Source organism: Panthera uncia, chromosome B1 (genome assembly GCF_023721935.1).
Source record: "Panthera uncia isolate 11264 chromosome B1, Puncia_PCG_1.0, whole genome shotgun sequence".
Taxonomy (NCBI): domain Eukaryota; kingdom Metazoa; phylum Chordata; class Mammalia; order Carnivora; family Felidae; genus Panthera; species Panthera uncia.
Genome location: NC_064811.1, coordinates 197694572 through 197718521, shown reverse-complemented (window position 1 = coordinate 197718521; position 23950 = coordinate 197694572). Strand labels below are relative to the sequence as shown.

The 23950-nt window shown below is 40.9% G+C and overlaps 1 protein-coding gene across 1 annotated transcript in view; it reads right to left on the bottom strand.

The window, feature by feature from the left end:
- The window catches only part of CSMD1 (CUB and Sushi multiple domains 1), a 1037384-nt gene that overhangs the window by 118678 nt on the left and 894756 nt on the right, over window positions 1-23950 (bottom strand). The window contains exons 45-46 of the mRNA XM_049630105.1: window positions 17788-17934; window positions 12390-12578 (exon numbers count right to left, since the gene is read on the bottom strand). Coding sequence (XP_049486062.1) covers window positions 12390-12578; window positions 17788-17934 — 336 coding nt within the window. The remainder of the gene's footprint in view (window positions 1-12389; window positions 12579-17787; window positions 17935-23950) is intronic.

Below are 23950 nucleotides of genomic sequence, written 5' to 3'. Positions count from 1 at the left end.
CTGACACAGAAAGAGCTCAGTAAAATTCATCCAAGGAATGAATGAACTCTGTCCTCTAGGAGATGTTCTCAAGCCTTGAGTAGTTAGTCAGCAAACAAGGCACACAGCAACAGTATTTCCCTTTCTCGAACACATATAAGAAGGAAGCTATGATTGTCTTTCTCTCATCTGCAAGTCTGTCCACAAGTCTGTCCAAATTATTGCCCAATTCCTTCAGTCCCTGTGCTCCCTAAATCCCATCTTTTGACCTCAGTGACTCCCTGTTCCGAGCCTAATCACATACGATAGGCCACCAGAGCTTTCTCTTGGGCTCATTGATCTTTCAGGTTAAAAGTGATGATGTAGGTCATTAGAGTGATCCTTATGTTCCAAGTGACAAATCGAGGCCCAGAGACACTGAATGAGTTTTTTTTTTTTATAAGTTCACACAAATATTTAAGACTAAATTGAGAATCACAATTTTAACCTCAATATATCACTTTAAAATTAGTTCAAACATCCTCTTTCATATGCATAAATACATATACTATAGTTATATATGTCATGTATACGTATACAATATACTATAGCAATATAATATTATAGATTGCATTATATAATATTGCTATAATGAGGAGAATTAGTTCACCTCACTTTAATAATATTAATGTAATAATGTCAGTCAACATTCTTCAACTAGTATTACATTATAATATATTAGATTATGTTAATTCAATAAATATACACCAGATATGCAATAAACATGCTATTTAAGAATTATAGTATCTTATATTAAAAGTTAATATTTAATCAGATGTTTATATATCTTTTTATGTAGTTTTCTCCTTTGTTCCATAGATTTAGGCACTGTAATTACTTCAATCATCTCACTGAATCCTCAGACTAAGGACTTGTATCAATATTATGATCTTCAGGTTAAGTGGGGAAATTGATGTCCAAAAATAGTTAATGATTTACCCAAGGGTCAGACCTTATCCAAAGTCAAGCCAGCCCCTAGTGCCAAATGTCTCAATATCAAGTTTACGTTCCTTCAACCGCATCACAATGGCCTTTTTCACTATAATGAACAATATAAAGTATTTTGTGATTCCCTTTTCCCCAATAGTTCTATCCAGGAGGAAAATCTCATGGCCTATGTCACTAATGTCTCCAGCTTTTCATAATTTGAAAACTACTTCCCCACTTTTTTTTATTCCATTGGCTTTGAAAAATCTCTCACTTTGCTGCCTAACATCATGCTTACTGGCTTTTTATGGAAAAACAGAGACCTTTATTGTCTCTTCAAGACTTTCAGGATTCATAATAGAACATCCCCCGTTTGACATCGTGGAAGCTAAATAATGACCCAACATGGTGTGATTCCCATTGATGATCAACAGTGCTGATCTATACAGACAAATATATGTGTGTGTATGTAATCTCCTGTTTGAAGATCATTAAAATCTATTTCTAGAAAATTTCTTGGAAAAGAAAAAAAAAAAAAGATCAAGCCATGTGCACACCAATATGCAACAATGCTCAATCGGAGGCGGTATTATTTCCCACGAATTCAAAGTTAGAAATAAAACAAACAAAAAGCAGTGCCCACTCCCTGTCTGAGCAGCCACAGCCTCCTGGAAAGTGAATGGCCACGTGCACCACCATTGGTCAATGATGTCGCGGGCACAGATGCAGATGACATGTAACAACCTCAACGTGGACACTCCGTCTGAACCCCACTGCACGGGGTTCGTCGCAAATATGCTATTTCTTATATTTCCGACTGGCCATCATGTATTTCCTTCTATGGAGGCAGCACCTAACTCAAACTAAAGCACCGTATGCACGAGACCCTGGGTCCCAGTCTCCCTGTAATTCGATCGCCATTTTCATCCTTCATGGGACATTTGGAAGTAACTATTCCAGCAAACAAAATGCCCATATGGAAGCTGGTCCACTACAAATTGGCGTGGTAAATTATCCTCAAGATGACGCCTTCTACAGCCAATGCTCTTATAAATTATTTTTTAAAGAGAATCACCAATGATACCTAGTAACAGAGTCAAGAATATAAATGAATTTCAGAGTCAAACTCCTGGTGCATCGAAGACCAATCCTCCTCCAGTCTAGGTCTGCACAACCATGTTCAATTTTTCTGAAGTCTGTCCCTGCAAATCCAAGCTGTTAGAGGTGAGAGGGTTTGTTTCTAAGTTTTCCCATGGAAGGGTCCAATTTTACTAACGTTCTCCACTAATTTGACCCAACTAGAAATATGGAACCATAGAATATATCAAACTAATCCACAAAACAAACACCCTGCACTAAAATCAACAATGGAGATTTGACAGTTAATTATAACTGCCTAAAAAGGGACAGCTAGGAACGAGCTTTTAAACATTAAAAAATCAATCACAGGATAAATTCCTATGCCAAGAGTGTATTATTTTAAAGAAAAGTGCATTAACACGGACTAGAAAATGGTCACCAAACTTTCTTTGCCGTGGCCAAAAACGTTTGAAGAACACAGCTCCTGGGGTGGGCACTTATGTACGTGTGCCCAGAATCCCTCAGGCCAAATTGGAAATCTCTTGGAATAATGTCAGATGTGTCATCTGTGGGTCTCTTTCTACCAGCGTCCTAGTTTTGACTGCGATGGGAAAGGCAGATGTGGTGGAGACACGATGCCAAGAATCTGACCTTTTCTCTCGACTTTCAGTGAAGCCCTGAGGTTCTTCGGTTTCAATCCACATCATTACTGGGTGGCACAGCTTGCTGAAGAGCTGTTACTTTCCATTTCTTTCTTACAGTAGAAGAAAAGGGACAGAGGGAGGAAGTGACCTGGAGGGCTGGAGGAGCCAACGTCTGGGGAGCTGTGGAATCAGGAAGGAAGAGGGAATATTTTATAGCCTGGAAAGGTGGCCGGGCCTGTTGGCTTTCTCCAGCCGCCCTAACAGAGTGCCGCACAACTTGGGGGCTGGGACGACAGAAATGCACAATCTCCTGGCTCTGAAGGGCAGAGAGCGGAGATCAAGGTGTTGGGAGGCTTAGTTCCTTCTGACGGGCATGAGAAAGACTCTCTTCCAGGCCCTTCCCCTTGGCTTGTACATGGCCATCTTCAACCTTGTCTTCTTCACATGGTGTTCCCTCTGTCCCGATTTTCTATTCTTAAAGGACAACAGTCATATTGGATTAAGAGCCTACCACAATGACCTCATTTTACCTTGTTGACCTCTGTAAAAACCCTCGATCCATCATATAGTAGTGGGCATATAGTCCCATCATAAGCTAGTGGGCATTAGGACTCCAACGTACCTTTTGTGAGGGGTACAATTCAGCCCATAACGCCATGTAACAGTACGATCCCCCTGCCTTTCCACTGCCTAGTGACACACAGCCAATCACAGAGCACTATGGACCACGTACACCATGCATGGGGTGCTCTGATTTGTAGAAGCTACTCCTACAACCTTGTGACTGCCTTCCACAACATATCTGAGATACAGGTTACTAACTAGAGAAGAGAACTGTTATTGGCTGAATTATAACCTGAATTCCGGTCTGATCCTGGCACGTCATCTAGGTCGGAGGTCAGCAGGCTATGACCCGAGGGTCAACACCAGCCCGCAGTGTTTTGGTAGAGCTCACCAATAAAAAATGGCTCAACCAAAGGGATTTTGAAGAATTTAAAAATGAAGAGCATGTGGGGCGCCCGGGTGGTACAGTTGGTCGAGTGTCCGACTTGATTTCAGCTCAGGTCATGATCTCATCGGGGTTCGTGGGCTGGAGCCCCATGTCAGGTTCTGTGCTATCAGCACCGAGCCTGCTTGGGGTTCTCTCTCTCTCTCTCTCTCTCTCTCTCTCTCTGCCCCTCCCTCCCTCACACTCTCTCTTTCTCAAAATAAATGAAAAAACTTAAAAAAAAATGAGTATGTCACAGAAACGACAGATGACTCACAAAGACTAACATATTATTACCTGACCCCATATAGAAAAAGTTTGCTGGTGCCTCATTTTGCTCATCACGAAAAGTAAGAGAAATGTATTACCAGCTTAGTCACTTAAATATTGTTGACTTTATTATTTATTTACTTTAAAAAATGTAAGTGGGCTTCATGCCCAGCACAGAGCCCCATGTGGGGCTTGAACTCATGTCCCTGAGATCAAGACCTGAGCTGAGATCAAGAGTTGGATGCCTAACTGACTGAGCCAGCCAGATGCCCTAATATTATTGACTTTAAATAGACATTTGTAAAGTTTCTGCCAGAAAGCAAGTCAACATGTACTTACTGAAAACACTCGTGGATGGAAATATGTTTGTATCGTATAAGAGAGTTCCTTTTTTCTCGGGTACCTGGCTGTCAGTACCTGGCTCTGTGGTAAAGATTTCATGTCAAAGTTTTCACCTACTCCTTCAAATAAGGCGGCGGGGAGTGTTCTTATCCCTGTTTACAGATAAGGAAGCAAAACCTCAGTGAAGCCAGATTGCCTCAGCTTCCCATTGGTCAGTGAATGCTGGGGACAGGTGGGTCCACATCTAAATTTCAGAGACTGGTTGAAATTGCCAAGTTCCAATCACTCAAATCCTTTATAAAGAGATCTGGGGCAAACGCGGGGGGGTTGGCAGATTTGGGCTGTATGAATTATGTGGATTCATAACCTAATAACTTCAACTATATCTGGCATGGTGACTATAACCTATATTCGTACATATCCATATTTTCTTATATAATAGGTAATTTGGAATTTAAAAAACACATTACATTAAATTTCTAGAAACACTGCCTTATTATCATGACACAGAGGAGCTTGACCATTTCATAGAAGCAAATAAATAGGCACATGAGTAAAAATCAAGCCAAGAGTCATAATTACCTTATGAGCATTTTATGCTCATAAGAACAATTATTAAGATTTACAAAATAACTCAAGCTCTATGGCAGGACACTGAGTATATCTTCCTAATTTTTGATATGTTGCTATTTTTATACTTTTTAATGTTTGCTTATTTTTGAGAAAGAGAGAGACAGAGCACAAGCAGGAGAAGGGCAGACAGGCAGACCCAAGAATCCAAAGCAGGCTCCAGGCTCCGAGCTGTCAGCGCAGAGCCTGACACGGGGCTCGAACCCACGAACCGTGAGATCATGACCCGAGCCGAAGTCGGACACCTAACTGACTGAGCTACCTACGTGCCCCAATAACGTTGCTATTTTTGAAAACTAAAAAAGGAACAGTTGCCTTCTGAAAGATGCCCTTTCAAAGGGCAGCAGTAACGTTTAGGGTACATGCAGGATCGAATGGAAATAGCATAGATTTCTGTGTCAAACACATGGGTTCCAACCCCATCTCAAAGGTTCAGTCTTTGTGTTGCTGGGAAGGGTCCCCTCTGAGCACTGGAATCCGTAAAGACAGAAGAGCTTGGAAGACAAAACGCAGCTCCTACGGGACTCACAGACCTACCCAAGCCGTTTCCCTCGTCCGCCCGGCTTGTCCCCCACAGGTAACCTTTACCTGAGCAAATACAGCCTTCCTGGCAGTTCTACTCTGCGAGGCACCTAGGTCTCTCTATCTTCCAGTTCTGACTTCACAAACAGAAGCTTAATCGTGTAATTTGGGAGAAAGATCGTATTTCCTACTCTTCGTTGCGTGCAAAACGCGAGCAGAGCATTAAACGATAGTCAATGTCAACCCCAAGCTAAAGCTGCAGCTTACAAAAGACCCTGAGAACCCAAGCTTTAAAAACAGAAAGAGAGAGAGAGAGAGAGAGGGAGAGAGAGAGAGAGAGAGAGAGAGAGAGTCAAAAGACTAAGTGATAGAGAACAAACTGAGGGTTGCTGGAGGGGAGGTGGGCGGGGGAGGGGCCAGATGGGGGAGGGGCTGAGGAGGGCACTTGTTGGGCTGAGTTGTAGGTAAGTGATGGATTCCTGAATTCTCCTCCTGAAACCAGTACTACACTGGTAACTAACTTGAATTTAAACAAAAACTTGAAACGAACAAAAAGAATTACCATAAAATTCATATTATGTAAAAGAAGAAAACACAAAATGGCTGCTGGGAGCTGCTCTCTCTCTCGAACAGGGGAAACTCGAAAGCGGTTCCCTGTGATGCACCAGTTTACCTGGGCCTTTGAGATAATGCAGAAAATTTCAGTTCTAATTCAGGCTTCCCTTCAAGATGAATGAGATCAGTGTATTGATAATGGAAACAGCTGCTTGGCAGAGTTTCTTGCTTTAAGGCAGGAAATGAAGCCTGAAGGACAGAAGATATGCCTGACTTTATCAGGGAGGATATGAACCAATACAGATTTTCTAAGAAAAATAATTTAAAAGGTCAGGCAACAGGAGAAACACAACCTGAAGTTCTCTGAAACCAATAAATACATCTTGCCTCCCACATTTTTTTTCACTCACAGGTGATCCCCACTATTTGTTTAATCCTGTCCAGAATTTTCTAAATGCTAATTACAAGCCATTATGTTATCTTGGAAGAGGCCTCGCTCTGGGAGAGGACAGTCCAGAGCTGTGACCTTGGCTCAATCTCTTGTGAGTCACAGGATCCTGGCTAAGCCTGGAGAAGGTCCCTCACGCCCTCTTCCAGACCTAACAATAAGATAGCACTGACCCAAGTGTTGAAGACTGATTCTAAGTTACTTCTTTAACCCTCGCAACAATCCTGAGAGCTAGATATTAAAATTCCCTCTTTACCTTGCAGGCAACAGGTTTAGAGTGATAAGGACTCTCACAACATCAGGGACGTTTTTTTCCTCTGAAAATTCTGTGTGTCTAAGATGCCACTGGCAAAAAGTCAGCAAAAACAGGAGAAAACAAAACAGATTCCGGCATTAGGTCATCTTTAAAGGGGGAAAAAAAATCACTCTCGAATGCATGTCTTATAAGGTCATAGATTTATGGACTTGGGACATTCAAAACATTTACCAAATGCTATAGGTGACAAAAGCATTTGGCTGGGTGCCCTGGGGACCACAGCACAGATATAGTTTACAGGGTCAGCAGCTGGGGACCTGGAAAGGAATGACCTCAACACTCCAGGCTTTGATGTTGCTTATTTATCAAAACGCAAGTGTTAAATATTTTAGTAAACGTGTCAAAGTATTATTGTAGACAATTAAAAAAATTAAAGAGACCAATACCATCATGAAGTTAGGAAAGGTATAAATTGTGTTTCTTCTTCTGTAAGATTACAAGGAGTGCTGTTCAAATCACTGAGAAAACTTTTTTTAAAATCTTTATTTAGTTTTTGAGAGGCAGACAGAGCACGAGCAGGGGAGGGGCAGAGAGAGAGGGAGACCCAGAATCTGAAGCAGGCTCCAGGCTCCGAGCTGTCGGCACAGAGCCCGACGCGGGGCTCAAACTCCTGAACTGCAAGGTCATGAGGCAAGCAGCCGAGGTCTGATGCTCAACCGCCTGAGCCGCCCAGGAGCCCCGAGTCCACCATTTTCAAATAAGAATAATTAAAATAACCACGATGATCTCTGAGTCTGGTAGAAGTCTTAAAATACTTCAACGTTCGCACCACTAATTAAGTTCCCAATTATCTCCAAGACCTCTGATAGGGTGGGCTACAGGATTTACAGTCGCTGGTGACGCGATGTGCCACCCGGTTCCACGTCTCGGATAGGGCTTGTTCTGTGGTGGAGGTAATTCAGTTTGAAACTTACGGCAGCACGTGCACTTTTTAGTCATAATTTTATTCATTTGATTTGGTCCCTCCGGAGCCTACAGAGTAGTGTCTTGTCTCGTGGAAAACAAACAATGACGTGCCCGATATCTTGAATGAATGCAACTGTGTCACCCTTGCTGATAAGGGTAGGACTCAGTCTTCCTGGAGCGCCAGCCTGGACTGGGGCACATCGTTCCCACAGCCACCCGGCAGGCAGCGCATCAGAACTGGCCCCGTGAGCTTCCTTCCCTCCCGGGGCCCATATGCAGTGAGCCATATCGCAAGACTCCCAGCAAAGGAAACCAAAATACAGGTCGCCGCAGACGCCTCTTCCCAACCCTTGCCGTGCTCTGCCAAGAAGACAGTTACCTGTTTCCTCACAGACCTATTTCCACCGTATTTCCAAGGACTCGACCACTGCCCCGCACACAGTGCAGACTTCTAGGCCCCCCTGAATCCCAGACAAGACTCTGTCCACCTGCCGCCAGGCAACTACCACACCCGTCTTTCTAAAATGCAGGTATGACTGTACCTTGTGATCAGAGCCCACAGCTCTCCAATACATTGGCATCGACCGCAGGAGAGGCCGTGAAAGCCACATAAACTTGCAGGCAGGGCCTTCCGCGCGGGGCCCTGCCCGCTGCTCCATGTTTTCTTCACTCCCTGCAAATTCCAACCCGCATGTCCAGTGACGGGAAAAATATCCCCGGTCTTCGCTACGACTTCTACTCAGTGCACATCTGCTCTCGCTGAATGCCACACTGAACTGTACTTACTGACTCCCAAGTCTGTGTCTCCCGCTGGACCATCAGAGATTAAAGGGTCGGGAACGTGCCTCGGTACGTGCAGTGCCTAATCCAGAGACACGTTTGGGTTGAACTGGAAGTGGGTGTAGAGTCCTTAATGCTTGTCTTAGGTTTTACTCCTGCCACCTATGACCCTGAGCTACAAACACAGTCGTGATGAGCGTCACTCTGCGTCTGTCTGAAAACAGACATGTCACGAGTTGTATGCTCGTTGTGTAAACATATATAGTATGACTATATCTCTACTTCAATTTGTAAGAGCGTGTTTGAAAGTTCTGTAGTTTCTGGAGGTAAAAACTTGTACCTTTATGCTAGTTGTGCAAGCTGTTTTCCTGTATAGAATTCAGAGCATTTTAAAGAAAAAGCTCACCCAGTCTTTAACTTCATGATCTACAATGATGAACTGTCAACAGTTCAGCATTGTTAGATGGCGATAATCCACCACTATATTAACTCTCTTTGGACCAAAATATTGTTTAAAAAAAAAACAACAAAACTTGAAATTATCCTCAATTATCATAAAACTGAATGTGAAAATTTCTCTAAATAGAATATATTTCCCACTGTAAATTTAAATTATAAATAAATAAAAATACCAACAACCAAGTAGAAAATAGGTTTCCCTTAGTATTTGTATTTTAACACTGAAGGAAAATCCCAATAAATGTAGGATAATCTTGTGTTTTATTTTTCAAGTATTTTCAAATTTAGCCTAAAACAATCTTTTTGATGTTACAATTGTTGGTAAGTTTTCTCTGATCCTACTTTTTAGAGGCATCCATCTAAAAAGATTTCTATATGCACCTGAAGGAGGATGCTGTTTAATTAACGATATGTAACTTAGGTCATGATATATGTGATGGTAATTGCCATAATTTATCAATCTCTTTTCATGGTTAGGCTGTGATTCTCTTGAAGGGAGGAAACATTCATTTTGTTTCCTTACAGCCGAGCACAAACAAATACTCAATATTTATGGGTGGATAGGAGACTCCTCTTAGCCTAACACAGAAAAGAGTAGACGATTTAATATGTGAGAGGAATAATCCACAAAGTCTCCACCTGACTAGATGAAAAACAAGCCCATGGCTTTCTATGAAGTCAGGTGACTGTTTATATTATGTGAAAGTTTTACACTCTACAAGCAACAAAAGGAAAGGGAATAATTAATGCTGAACACATCAGATTGGACCCTCTTAAATACTGTTAACAATTACACACTTATGTCTCATATTGAATTCCCCTAAATCAACTCTAATGGCCCTTGAATCATGAGTAAACGACCTTTAGGGTAGAAAGTGCCAATATATGTTACAAAGCTTACTCTATTCAAAATTTTATGATCCTTTCTCAATGGCCTTCATTTAACTGTAAAATCATTTCTACTATTTATTTTAAAGATTTAATTTTATTTTTAAATGATAAAAACACTATGTAATTGTACTGCATCATTTAAATATCTTTCAAAAAGCTTTCTTTTTTTTTAAAGTTTATTTATTTTGAAAGAGAGGGTGCATGAGTGTGAGTGGGGTAAGGGCAGGCAGAGAGAGAGAGAGAGAGAGAGAGAGAGAGAGAGAGAGAATCCCAAGTAGGCTCCATACTCAACGCAGGGCTTGAACCCATGAACCGAGAGGTCATGACCTGAGCCAAAACCAAGAGTTGGATGCTTAACCAACCAAGCCACCCAGGTGCCCCTCAAAAAGCATACTTTCTACCATGGTTTTTATTTTTAAATATTACAGCCTCACATATGATGACAATATATTGTATGCTATTATAATTAAGGTGCTATTTTGCACAAATTTTAGATACCTATGACTAAAAGATAAAAGATGTTTCCAGAGTAAATGAAATCAAATACCAAAAATATAGATTACCTCTAGAACCGGTGCCCGCAAGACTTTTTACAATAGAAGTCCTTTCAGCAGAAAACAATTTGATTCCAACGCTGAAGTTTGGGCAGAAGGTCTGGATTCTGGGTCAACATTTTTATGATTATTGAGAAGTCACATTACCTTTTATGTGTTTCAGTTCCAAATACTTTAACACAAGTAAAGTGCAGGAGATTATTCTTAAGTGCCCTCCAGGTTTTAGAAGTCATAGTTTAGGAAGAAAGACCACAATCATACTGACTGCCTGGTTAACAGCAGACTTAATAAAAAGTGTAGAAAACTGGATTTGTGGGAGGAAGATGATACTTCATGGAGACATGTTATGATTTGAGAATGCAATCACTTGGGGCCTTGATCTCCCAGAAGAAATCTCAAGGAAGACGACCTGATTTCCCACTGCCAAGGGCTTTGTGGGATTCCAACAGCCCCCACCGCAGCATCATTGCGTCTGGGTTCTGCACAACGCAAGCAACACACAGCACGATCACCCTCACTCAGGTCCCTCAGCCCAAACGGCACGTATTCCCGAAGGATCTGGCCTCTGGTGCCCTGTTTCTGCGTCATTTAATTCAGCCTCCAACAGTTCCGCTGAGGGAGGAAATGGAAGCCGGAGAGAGAGGTCACGGTGTATCAGCAAAACAGCCTGCAGACACTGTCCTCTTCCTGTCGGCCATTCGTGGCTGGAGCAGCCACGTGTCCAGCCGCACAGGGGTTTCCAGAAGTCCTCACAGAGCAGGAAGATGGACCCGCCCAGGCCTGGGGTGTCGCCCCTCCCGTGTCCCTCTCACCACACCAAGGTCTCTCCCCGTGCCTTTGAGTGCTATTTACTTTGACGGCAGCTTCCACCTGGGCTCTCCTTTGTGACTCAGACTCTAGAGGTCCTGATTCTGGAATTTCTGCCCATGCTGATCCACCCCTCCCTTCCTTGTCCGCTTTGGGGGTTCGGGCACGACTATCGCCACGTGCATTCTTCCCCTGTGCTAATGACACATAGCCCCCCCGGGGCTACACTCTGGGCAATAGAATCTGTGTCACAGACAGAGTAACAGAGCATTTAAAGAAAATGAGAATCACTTCTTTTGAAATAAAAAAAAATACTCTTTAAAAAATAAAAAGAAAGAAAGAAAGAAAAAGTACTCTTTTAAAGAACCAAATCATCATTCCTAATGAAAGAAGCTGTTAGAACTTTGTGTGTGTCTTATATTTACAAAGAATTTCAGTAGCTAGAACATCAGTAATGCAAGCTAAGTGTCTGATTAACTCCTTGTGGTCAAGGACACATATATTTAGTGTGATAAATATCCATTATTGTCTCACAGAGCAATACCAGAAAGTCTAATATCTATGAAAAAAAAACAGAAAAAAGGAAACCAATATGAGGCTCCATTCATAAATCATAATTAGCTCTCAAAGACCAATATATTTCGTTATGAATATAAATCTCGATAAGACAAAACTATGAAAATTTCATGACTTCAAAGCCTTCAATTAAAATGAAAATGACTTGTTTGAAATTTGATTTTTATGCGTACGACAGATAAAATACCAAAAAAGGCATGAAATATTGAAATCAACTTTAATAAGCCCTAAATTCAAATGACCAAAAGAAAATGAAATATACGGCATATGGCTCAACGAATGGGTTTTTAATCTAAATTTTTTAAAAAGGGGGCTTTAGTAATTGATTTTTTAATTAATACAACTGTCAAGAAAAACTCTTTTGAATCTAAATTGAATAACGTATTTTTTACTTCAAAATACGGTACAAGTAAGGATGAGGATAACTCTACGCAGCATCTAGTGACTGTTCAACCGTCCTCTGAACTCGGGCTGGAAAAAGCTAAATCAAGCCTAGTGTAAATGTCAGAAATGTTTGCCTGGTCTGTGGAAAGTTTAATTTGTACTTCTATGAACCCATATTCCATTCTTCCTTACCTTTTAGCCATAGTCACCGCTTCAGTAATTGTCAAAATGTGGTGAAAATAAGACCACTAAATTTAATTCGAGTTGGGGGAAGAAAAAGCACATCTCTTACCCTGGCAGAGCGGGGCGAGAGAATCCCACTGATACATGCCAACTGGGTTCCGTCTACAGGTTGCGTTGCTGTGGCCGATCATGCGATACCCAGGCTTGCAAAAATAATGCACTTGACTTCCAACCGCCCCCGTGGTCCTGTTGAAAATGCCTCCATTCTTCGGAGTGTGGGTCAGGCTGCAGTAGGGTGCTAGGGACACACAAACACACACAGATGTAAACAGATACATAGGCACTGCTGCAGTTCCCTCGATGAGAGCGATATACACGAGGTATCTTTATTGTTTAAGTACTGGGAAATCAAGCACCAATATGTCGACTTGGTCTAAAACACATCTCCAGATACCAAAGTCTGGCAAGGGTAAGGGGCAACAGGAAGTCTCATTCGTTGGCTGTGGGAATACAAAATGGCCACTTCAGAAGATGGTGGCAGTTCCTTACAAAACTAAACTTCTCTCGCTCAGAGAACTTAAAAATGTATGTGCACACGTCCAAAAAACCCTACACATAAATGTTTACAGCAGCTTGATTCATAATTGCTGGAACTTGGAAGCAACCAAGGGGCCCTTCAGTAGGTGACAGATCAATAAACTGCGGTCCATCCGGACAATGGAATATTCTTCAGCAAAAAGAAATGAACCACCAAGCCATGAAAAGACATGAAGGAACCTTACATGCGTATCACTCCGTGAAAGAAACCAGTTTGAAAAGGCTACATACTGTGTGATCCCAACTATGTGATCATCTGGAAAAGGCAAAACTAGAGAGACGCTAAAAAGTCAGTGGTTGCCAAGGGCCAAAGAGCGGGATGTACAAACAAGTGGAGAGTAGAAGATTTTTAGGGCAGTGAGACCACCATGTATGACACTGTAATGATGGATACACTCCAGGATACATTGGTCCACACCCACAGAACGTACAACACCAAGGGTGACCCTAACGTAAGCCACGGACTCTGGGTGATAATGACATGTGTGCGTAGGTTCACTAATTATAACAAATGCACCATGTGGTGGGGATGTTGATAACGGGGGAGGCCTGCGTTGTGCTTGTGGGGGTAGGGGGTACGTGGGAAGTCTCTGTATCATTTCCTCAGTTTTGCTATGTTACGAACCTGAAACTACTCTGAAAAAATAAAGTCTAAAAAAACAAACAAACAAAAACAAACAACAACAACAACAACAACAAAAACACAACAAATTTCCCAAAGCCCAGAGCCAAGGTTCGATCTCTTATTTTGAAGTTTAGATTGCATGCAATTGCTACCCAGAGTGAAGGGAGATCTCGACTTTCTGGCTAAAATATTGTAAGGAAATACATGGAAAAATCAAACTGAATTCCCTCACTCATCCTTTTAAAGCTAACCCACTTAAATAAGCTTACTGACCACCAGAATTAGAAATGGTAAGGTCCAGTACTGGCCACCTTATGTGAAACAAAACAATTCTCAAAAAAAAAGGAAAAGTATCCAAAAAAAAGGAAAAATAGAAGATTGTAACATTTTGCAATTACAGCCATTAACTTTTTCCTTGTCACTGTGGCTAAGTGGATCTTGTGCATTGCACGGTGATGTAGACATTAAGCTTCTTTCTAACATATTCTAACATATGGGATTCGAATACAATCTGAAGAAAATGCACTACTCCAGGTCAATAAAAATCTTACAAGAGCCTTAATCACTGCCTTTGAAGGAACTTTTTTAAAATGGAGGACACGCATTTGTTAAAATAAAACAGTCTTACCTACACAGAATATAACATTTCAAAGGCTGAAGACTGACATCTTATTTATTCATTTAGAGAAAGAATGTATTCCTATTCTTACAAGACCAGTTTTGTTTCAGCGTATAATCCTACTAAGTCCCTTCAGATAAATTAAAACAATAAAATAAAGAAAGTAGTGAAGTTCTGGAAATGTGTTTCCTTTTGAAAGAAGAGGTTTAAATGTCCTCCTTCCCCGTGGGGGTTCCATAAAGAACACACATACAGGTCTGAATGCTTAATGTTGAACCTTTCCCTGGAAATAAATTCAGAAGCAACTTTTTGAAGGTTTTATATCATAGCGTTGCCCAGAAGCAATGTCTATGTGTCCAACCATGATCCTGTGAGAAGCATCCTCAGAGAATATTCTCAGCTGGATGATCGTCTGAAATACCATTCCATTTTTTTTAATGGACTCTTTTTTATTAAGTTAAAATTCACTAACTATTGTGAGAAACTTGTGATTCACTGCCCTATTTGCCATGCCATTTTCCATGTCCTCCTTCTACACTAAATTTTGTAAGTTTTGAATCAACAGAGATGTTTATTTTAGAAAAGGAATAAGGCACCCTGGCCTTCAGCTGCAAAAACAAAACAAAACAAAACGAAACAAAAAGATAATTTATAGGAAGAAGGAGCAGACTGTAAAACCCTGTTCCAACGGTAGAGATGAGATAACATCTGAAATGTCCCTGAAGGGACAGGGAGACCTCAGAATTCACTGCATATTACCTGTGATTTTTGTCACAGTTCATTCTGTTAAGGGATATAATGAGCAAGATTGTCTAACTCCGTAGAGTCTGAAAACTGTCCATCTTCTCTTCTCTTTACTATGTTTTTTTCTATTGCCAGACTCTCAAAATACCTCCTTTCCTCACTCACCTAGAACAAGATATGCAGGGGCCCTGGGGCAGTGGGCGGGGGGTGTAGAGCACCGAAAAGGGAAAGATTTGGGCATGAGGCCCTGCCTGTTTGATTCCTGGATATAGAATCACCAAACTCTGTTGGAAAATTGGGGAGGCATCCACTATGGGAGAGGACGGCAAGTTAGATATCTGGGGCTTCTGGGTACATGAGCACCCAGTGTGCATCTTTATCCCAACACAGACGCTCACATGCTTCCTTTGGTACGGAAGGCCCAGCACACCTTGCTGCACTGACTAGAGCCACCTCGCACAGCACTTGCTTTGTCCTTTTTACTTTCAGTTTCAAACTGTGGTGATCACTTATACTGCTCCTGTGTCCGGATGACCAATACGTCACATGTGTGAGACAGACGGAGGCTCAAGATACGACGTGTGGTCCTATTACAGGCTGGCGCTCCCCGGCCCATGCTGCTGTATTTCAGAGAAACGCTTATGCGATCACTGCTCTAGAACCACCGGTGATGAACCCCTAGCAGAAGTAACTCAATCACCAAATCTGTGAAAATCTGTGAAAATCATCTGTCAGATGACATACCCACTGACGAAACAAAAAATTTACAGCCTTCTCTGAAATTCTCCATTTGCCTACTCCCCCAACACAGTTTAACAGAGAACTTATGGCTCAATAATGAACTAAAATATCCTTTGAAAGACAGAATTCAAGGTACAGTCCTATCACCATGCTACTAAGCAATCTGCCAGAGATAGAAGACAGGTGATGTTCACTATGATCTCCCCTGCACTGTCCATTTTTGCACATTGGAAATACATTCAGGCAATTCTAAAGGGCTCAGTGTTTAGTTTTCAAAACAAGGAACATGACGAGCACAAATCCTGTCAGTGCCCTAATACTCTCGTAACTCATTCCAGTGGAAGCAATTTCAACGGTGAGCTTTTTTTGTTTGTTTTTAAAAAAAAAATTTTTTTTTACAACGTTTATTTATTTTTGAGACAGAGAGAGACAGAGCATGAATGGGGGAGGGTCAGAGAGAGGGAGACACAGAATCTGAAATAGGCTCCGGGCTCTGAGCTGTCAGCACAGGGGCCCAATGCGGGGCTCGAACTCACAGACCGCGAGATCGTGACCTGAGCCGAAGTCGGCACTCAACCGACTGAGCCACCCAGGCGCTCCGAGCTCTTTGTTAATAAGCATTTTGAGTAACTACTTGGAGAGAAAGGGGGAGAAACGGAGGTCTGGGTGCGTTTTATTAAACTTCATAAAGGAAGAGAAAGACTTTCAGGCCCACTGTCTGCACATCAAGAGCCTTTTCAAATCTTGATACTTTTTTACGATTTCATATCTCCCAACAAAAGAGCTGAAATCTTAAACACTACTAAGACTTTTGGGGGCACCTGGGTGGCTCAGTTGGTTAAGTGCCCAACTCTTGACTTCAGCTCTCAGGTCATAATCTCATGGTTTATGAGCTCAAGCCCCACATTGGGCTCCGTGCTGACAGTGTGGAGCCTGCTTGGGATTCTCTGTCTGTCTCTCTCTCTTTCTGCCTCTCCCTGGCTTCCCTGCTCTCCTTCTCTCAAAATAAACAGACTTAAAAAAAACCAAACTACTATGACTTTTTGCTGTTCCCCCTTCAGGAGGTTTCTCAGCACTGACCATGTAAAATACCAACATAGGAATCAGTAATCTTCTGGTGAATCATCGCTCAATTGAAAGCGTCTAACAGGCTTCTTCCTTAGGGAAATGCACCTCACTTATCACCATGGGATATGGTGGAGTGAGATACTGAAAAAAGTGTATACTTTTTTCTTAGTAATTAAAATATATGAGGAATTTAAATTGTCTGTCTACTGCTTCGGTAGGACAGTATAAACATTAGGTATTAGGTCATATTACAAATGTATGCAGGATTTAGTAGGACATAATTATATTTAGTAGGACATAAATATATTTATGTAGGACATAAATATATTGACTGACTTAATATGAAAAACATAGGCAGAGAATAATTAAAATACATGGGTAAAGGACAAAATGATTTAAATGTTGACAAATAAATATATATGCAAAAATGTATTAATTTTGTAAGTGTTCATATACATATGTATATATATATGTGAATAGAGTCTCCAAGTATATAGAGATATACAGATAGATAATCAATAAAAAGACATGTTATTAAGAGATTATTACCACTTATAAAACTAGTAGCAATATGAATATCTCTTCCTGTTTGTTTCCTTAGCATTTAACCCTACTTATATTATGTTACTTTATCTTTTAGAGGAAATGCCTTTGCTTTCCCTAATTCAATTCAAGGTTTTATGATTTTAGCAATAATTTTTAAAATATTACTCAACAAGCAGTGCCTGTGTGGCTTATTCGGTTACATGCCTGGTTTGGGCTCAGGTCACGATCTCATGGTTCATGAGTTTGAGCCCCGCATCAGTCTCTCTGCTGTCAGCACAGAGCCTGCTTCGGATCCTCTGTCTCCCTGACTCTCTTCCCCTCCCCCCTCTTAAAAATAAATAAAAATATAAAAACAATATTAATCAATAAATGGTTTGTTTTCCCGACTGTAGTTTAGAGACCTGTCTCTCTCAGAGCGGTTTCCCATCATATTGTTTCTATGGGAGTTAATCGTTCATCTTTGGGGATTAGGTTTACATTACAAATCTCTACATTACTTTTTTTTAACTAATGCAGATCACTTGTATTAAAAACACCTTTCTGCTAAACTAAACCTCACTTACTAACCTGTATATCGAATCTTGAATCCTTTCTTACTGGTTGCATGATCGGTGGACCAGCGGAGATATAACTGATTACTCCTGCTTGTAAAATTGGATTGTTCAGTGTGGTTCCCACTTAAGACCACTAACAGAGGACTTTGACCAGAAGAACCTAAATGAAACAGAAAGACAAAAAACAGTTCAGGTACGAGCTAGCACCTACAAAATGCAGACTACCTTTAGCTTTTTTACTAAATTTATGGGTCCAAATGTACAATATACAGCTATTTATTTCCCAAACACAGAGTTCCAAATTAATAAAGCAGCAAATATATTCCTTGATTAAAAAACAAAAAGCAAGAGCCAATCAAAATACTTGCACATTTTTAACACGTAACACATAGATCATATGAACCTTGCCTATAAAGCAGGAATGGCTGAAATAAAAGTAATTTTTATCATCATTTGTATTGACAGTATGGTAAGTGTACAGGGAAATAGAAACTTTCATGCAATGATGTAGAAGTAGAATCACTTTGGAGAATAATTTGGTAACATCCAGGAAAACTGAGGATTTACTTATATTTCTATAAACTTCAGCACCTGTGCGCGAGTATTATTTCCATAGCCAAACCTCTGTTCTGGTATTGTTCTGTATGGGGAAACCTACATCCTAACTAATACTTTGGAATTTTAGAAAAGAATTTAAAGTGCCATGGAAAGGAATTCTATACACATTTGAAATTAATAAACTAGATAACATGGATCAGCATAGATGATTCTTTAAACAGCATACTGATGACTAAAGAAATCTATTTGCAGATAAATATGATAGCAATTGTGTAAAAATTCCAAAGTGGACCGAAGATAAAGTACGTGTGCCTGTAGAGAGATAGGAGATGATATAGATAGAGATACATAGTTAGATGACAGAGAGATAGAGAGACAGACAGACCAAAAATGGACAGACAGAGATAGAGCATTAACCATAAAACATGGACAAGCATGTCCCCGCTTTACAATACCGTTTCATGCTAGGAGAGGTACATGTGGTATTGGATATGGGCGGGGCCCCTAAATTCCTTTTTTTTTTTTAAATATAATTTATTGTCAAATTGGTTTCCATACAGCACCCAGTGCTCATCCCAACAGGTGCCCTACTCAATGCCCATCACCCACTTTCCCCTCTCCCCCACCCCCATCAACCCTCAGTTTGTTCTCAGTCCTTAAGAGTCTCTTATGGTTTGCCTCCCTCCCTCTCTGTAACTATTTTTCCTCCGTCCCCTCCCCCATGGTCTTCTGTTAAGTTTCTCAGGATCCACATAGGAGTGAAAAAATATGGTACCTGTCTTTCTCTGCCTGACTTATTTCACTTAGCGTTAACACTCTCCAGTTCCATCCACGTTGCTACAAAAGGCCATATTTCATTCTTTCTTATAGCCATGTAGTATTGCCTTGTGTATATAAACCACATCTTCTTTATTCATTCATCAGTTGATGGACATTTGGGCTTTTTCCACAATTTGGCTATTGTTGAGAGTGCTGCTATAAACATTGGGGTACCAGTGCCCCTGTGCATCAGCACTCCTGTATCCCTTGGGTAAATTCCTAGCAGTGCTAGCTGGGTCATAGGGTAGATCTATTTTTAATTTTTTGAGGAACCTCCACACTGTTTTCCAGAGCGGCTGCACCAGTGTGCATTCCCACCAACAGTGCAAGAGGGTTCCCGTATCTCCACATCCTCTCCAGCATTTGTAGTCTCCCGATTTGTTCATTTCAGCCACTCTGACCGGTGTGAGGTGGTATGTCAGTGTGGTTTTGATTTGTATTTCTCTGATGAGGAGTGACGCTGAGCATCTTTTCATGTGTCTGTTGGCCATCTGGATGTCTTCTTAGAGAAGTGTCTATTCATGTCTTCTGCCCTAAATTTCTTCGTACTCATTGCCTCTTTAAAAAACCAGAGCCTAAGGTAACTTTGACAAAATCCTAAAATTAATTACATTAAGAAATGAGTCCATATGTGTATTTTTTCACCTTCTTGTACATTTGAAACAATTAAATTTTTTTTAACATTTATTCATTTTTGAGAGACAGAGAGAGACAGAGCATGAGTGGGGAAGGGGAAGAGAGAGAAGGACACACAGAATCTGAAGCAGGCTCCAGGCTTCGAGCTGTCAGCTCAGAGCCCGCCGCGGGGCTTGAACTCACGAACTGCAAGATCGTGACCTGAGCCAAAGCTGGAAACTCAACCGACTGAGCCACCCAGGCGCCCCACACATTTGAAATTTTTAAATATTCAAGAAACAAACTTACTATCTAACACATAGTTAATAGAAACAAGTGCAACTAGGTATTTATCCAAGGGATCCAGGTGGGCTGTTTCGAAGGGGCACATGCACCCCAATGTTTATAGCAGTGCTATCAACAACAGCCAAAGTATGGAGAGAGCCCAAATGTCCATCAAGGGATGAATGGATAAAGAAGAGATGGTATACATATACAATGGAGTATTATTCAGGAATCAAAAAGAATGAAATCTTGCCATTTGCAACTATGTGGATGGAACTAGAGGATATTATGCTAAGAGAAATTAGAGAAAAATAACTATCATATGATTTCACTCATATGAGGACTTTAATATACAGAACAGGTGAACATAAGGGAAGGGAAGCAAAAATAATATAAAAACAGGGAGGGGGACAAAACATGAGAGACTCATAAATACAGAGAACAAACAGAGGGTTACTGGAGGGGTTGTGGGAGGGGGGATGGGCTAAATGGGTAAGAGACACTAAGGAATCTACTCCTGAAATCATTGTTTGCACTATATGCTAACTAATTTGGATGTAAATTTTTAAAAATTAAAAATAAAAGAACGATGTGATATAGATATGTATATACATATATCATTATATATACATATATATGTATATTATATACAATGGAGTATTACTCGGCAATCAAAAAGAATGAAATCTTGCCATTTGCAACTACATGGATGGAACCGGAGGGTATTATGCTAAGCAAAATGAGTCAAAGAAAGACAAATATCACATGACTTCACTCATATGAGAACTTTAAGACACAGAACAGATGAACATAACAGAAGGGAAGCAAAAATATATAGAAACAGGGAGGGGGACAAAAGATAAGAGACTCTTAAATACGGAGAGCAAACAGAGGGTTGCTGGAGAGGCTGTGGGAAGGGGCGATGGGCTACATGGGTAAGGGGCACTAAGGAATCTACTCCTGAAATCATTGTTGCACTATATGCTCACTAACTTGGATGCAGGTTTGAAACAATTAATTAAATTAAGAAAAACAGAAACAAGTGCGGTACATTGTCAACCACCGTTAGCCCTGCCGCCACGATACTTCCTTAGACGAACTGCTCTCTTGGATACAGAAGCTGTATTCCCACTTCCGGGGAGTCATCTACAACAATCCCTGCTGGTGAACTCAACACCCCCTCGTAGTCTGACATCTCTGGCTCTTCTACATTGCGCGGCCCATTCCCAGGAAGCTCACTACGTACGAGTGGGAGAATGTGGCCCTCGCTGCTAGATGTAGTCCCCATCTCATCAGGTTACATGGTTCGCTTTGAGATTTATGCAGCATCTTTATTCGTGCAAAGGGACTGAGAACCTACAACTTCACTTCTTGTGTAACTGCCAATCAGAGCAGTTAAAATTATTAAGAAGAAAAAAAAACCTGTTATGAACTGAATTGTGTTACCCCAATGTATATGTTGAAGTCCTACCTGCCAGTACCTCAGAAGGTGACTGTGTTTGGAGATAATGACTTTAAAGAGAGAACTTTAAAGTTCAGGAAGGACACTGGAATGAGCCCTAATCTAATCTTATTGAAGTCCAAAGAGGACATGGGGACACAGACAGGCACGGGACGACCAGGTGAGGACCCAGGGAGAGACAGAGGCTATACGCCAAGAAGAGACGCACAGGAGAAACCAGGAGCGCCCCCACCTGGATCCCACACCTCTCACCTCCAGGACCAGGAGACAATACATTTCTGCTGCTTAAGCCCCCCATCTGTGGTACTTTGTGATGACAGCCTTAGTCATCAAGTAGAAAAACCTAGCACATTAGAGATGATCAGGGCAGTGTTCAGTGTCACTAGAGCAAAGTCAGATCAGATAAAATGCTCCTTCTCAGTTTCCTGGAAGATGTCCCATAAAAGGATGACTGTATTTTAAAATTAAAGAAGACTGTAATGGGTTTGGGTGCTGGCTTTTTGTTGTTGCTGTTTAAAGGGATAATACATATTCTAAAATAAAATAACACTAGGAAATTCATGAAATTTTAACATGTCACTTTGAATGACAGAACTCAAGTCAAGTTTCAGGTATTCTTAATCCAACATCTCATTCTTCCTCATTTTCTATCGGTTCTTCCTTCCTAACATGTAACAAGCTTTCTCAAGGAGTCTTCTTTAAAAAGTCACCTCCACAATCAGCACGTGGAGAAGAACACAGAGCCACAAGGGAGAGCAGCAGTTTCCGTCACCAACATGGAAACGATGAAGTGTTTTACCAGTGAACACCCCAATCTTCATGTTGACACCTTTCTCAGTTGAGTTCTACAATGATTAAATCTTTTTATTTATTTCTTTAATTGAGGAATATCCATTATTGGAGCCACAGAAAGTAATATGCTCCTGGGATAATGAAGCTTAAAATCAATATATTCAGCATATTTTTCACAACTCATGAGCCATAAAAGAGCCACTATCTTACAGAAGAAAGAGAGAGGCAAATAGAGATACAGAGAGATGCACTAACTATGACATTCAATGCAACAAAAAGGTCAACACTTAATAAAATCTTCATATAAAACTGTCTCCTTTCATCTTATAGTCAAATGTTTGAGACTAGAACAAACCTAACCACGGTTCTCGGATAATTCTGTCAGCAGCAGCTTTGATATTATCTCTATTATCTACTTTGTGGTAATGGGTGTGCTTCATCCCTATTTTTGGGAGATCAAACTGTAAGCACCTAGGCACAGATACCGGTAATGAGGTTGTTGCTGTGGTTGGAAGCGGAAGAAGCACCGTCAGCTAAATTCCAATCCAACGACAGTGAGACAAGGGAACACGGACACATGTAAGGTAATTATGTCAGGATATTAGTTACATCCAGCAATGGATTGGAATATGTACACAAACACACACAGCCCCTGGAGTGGGGAATATGTGTACACACACACACACACACACACACACACACACACACACACACAGTTACAGCCTCTGGAGTGGGAAATATGTACACACACACACACACACACACACACACACAAAACCCCTGGAGTGGGGAATATGTACACATGCACACACACACACACACAGCTCCTGGAGTGGGAAATATGTACACACACATGTGCGCGCAGACACACACACACACACACAGCTCCTGGGTTGGGGAATATGTACACGTACACACACACACACACACACACAGCCCCTGGAGTGGGTGCTCACCTACTCTAGTTTTGTCTCTCATCTAATTGGCCTCAGAATCGAGTTTACCTGGCTCCTTATTGACATCAGTTTTGTACCTGGCTAATAAATTACTTCTTTCCATCCTAAAGACTACAGAAGAAGCCTTCAGCAGTGCCTGTCTATTTTAATATACACCTAGAAAAAAGCCTCTGAAAGTGAAAGAAATTGTGCTCCGCAGTCCTCTGTTTCCATGCACATAAGGATGAGTTTAATTTCCAATTAGTAGCTCACCATTTTAGGAATACAGAAGTTGATACTTGTGGTGTCTGTCCATATGAACAACCTGACTGTTAAGATTCATCAAGGAAGTTAAAGGCATAGGGACACACACGGAATCAATTACAGTAATTTTTTTTTATTGAGTTGATTGTTATTTTACTGGACACATGACAAGTCCATCAAAACATGTCAAAGCCCTGTTTTTATGGACAGCCGTATTTGTACCTTGGTCTAATTTTATGGGCTATGATAATACTTCTATGCAAAGAAAAATATTAACATCAGTTCCATTTCAAACTGACAATTCAACCACATACTACTTCTAAGCATGGCCTTGTTCTATTAATAAGTTTATTAGAATTGTGTAAAAACGTATGAGACTAGAGTTGAAAACAGTATTAACATTTGTTAAGTGTATTGTACTATTTTTTTAAAGATGGTACATCTAG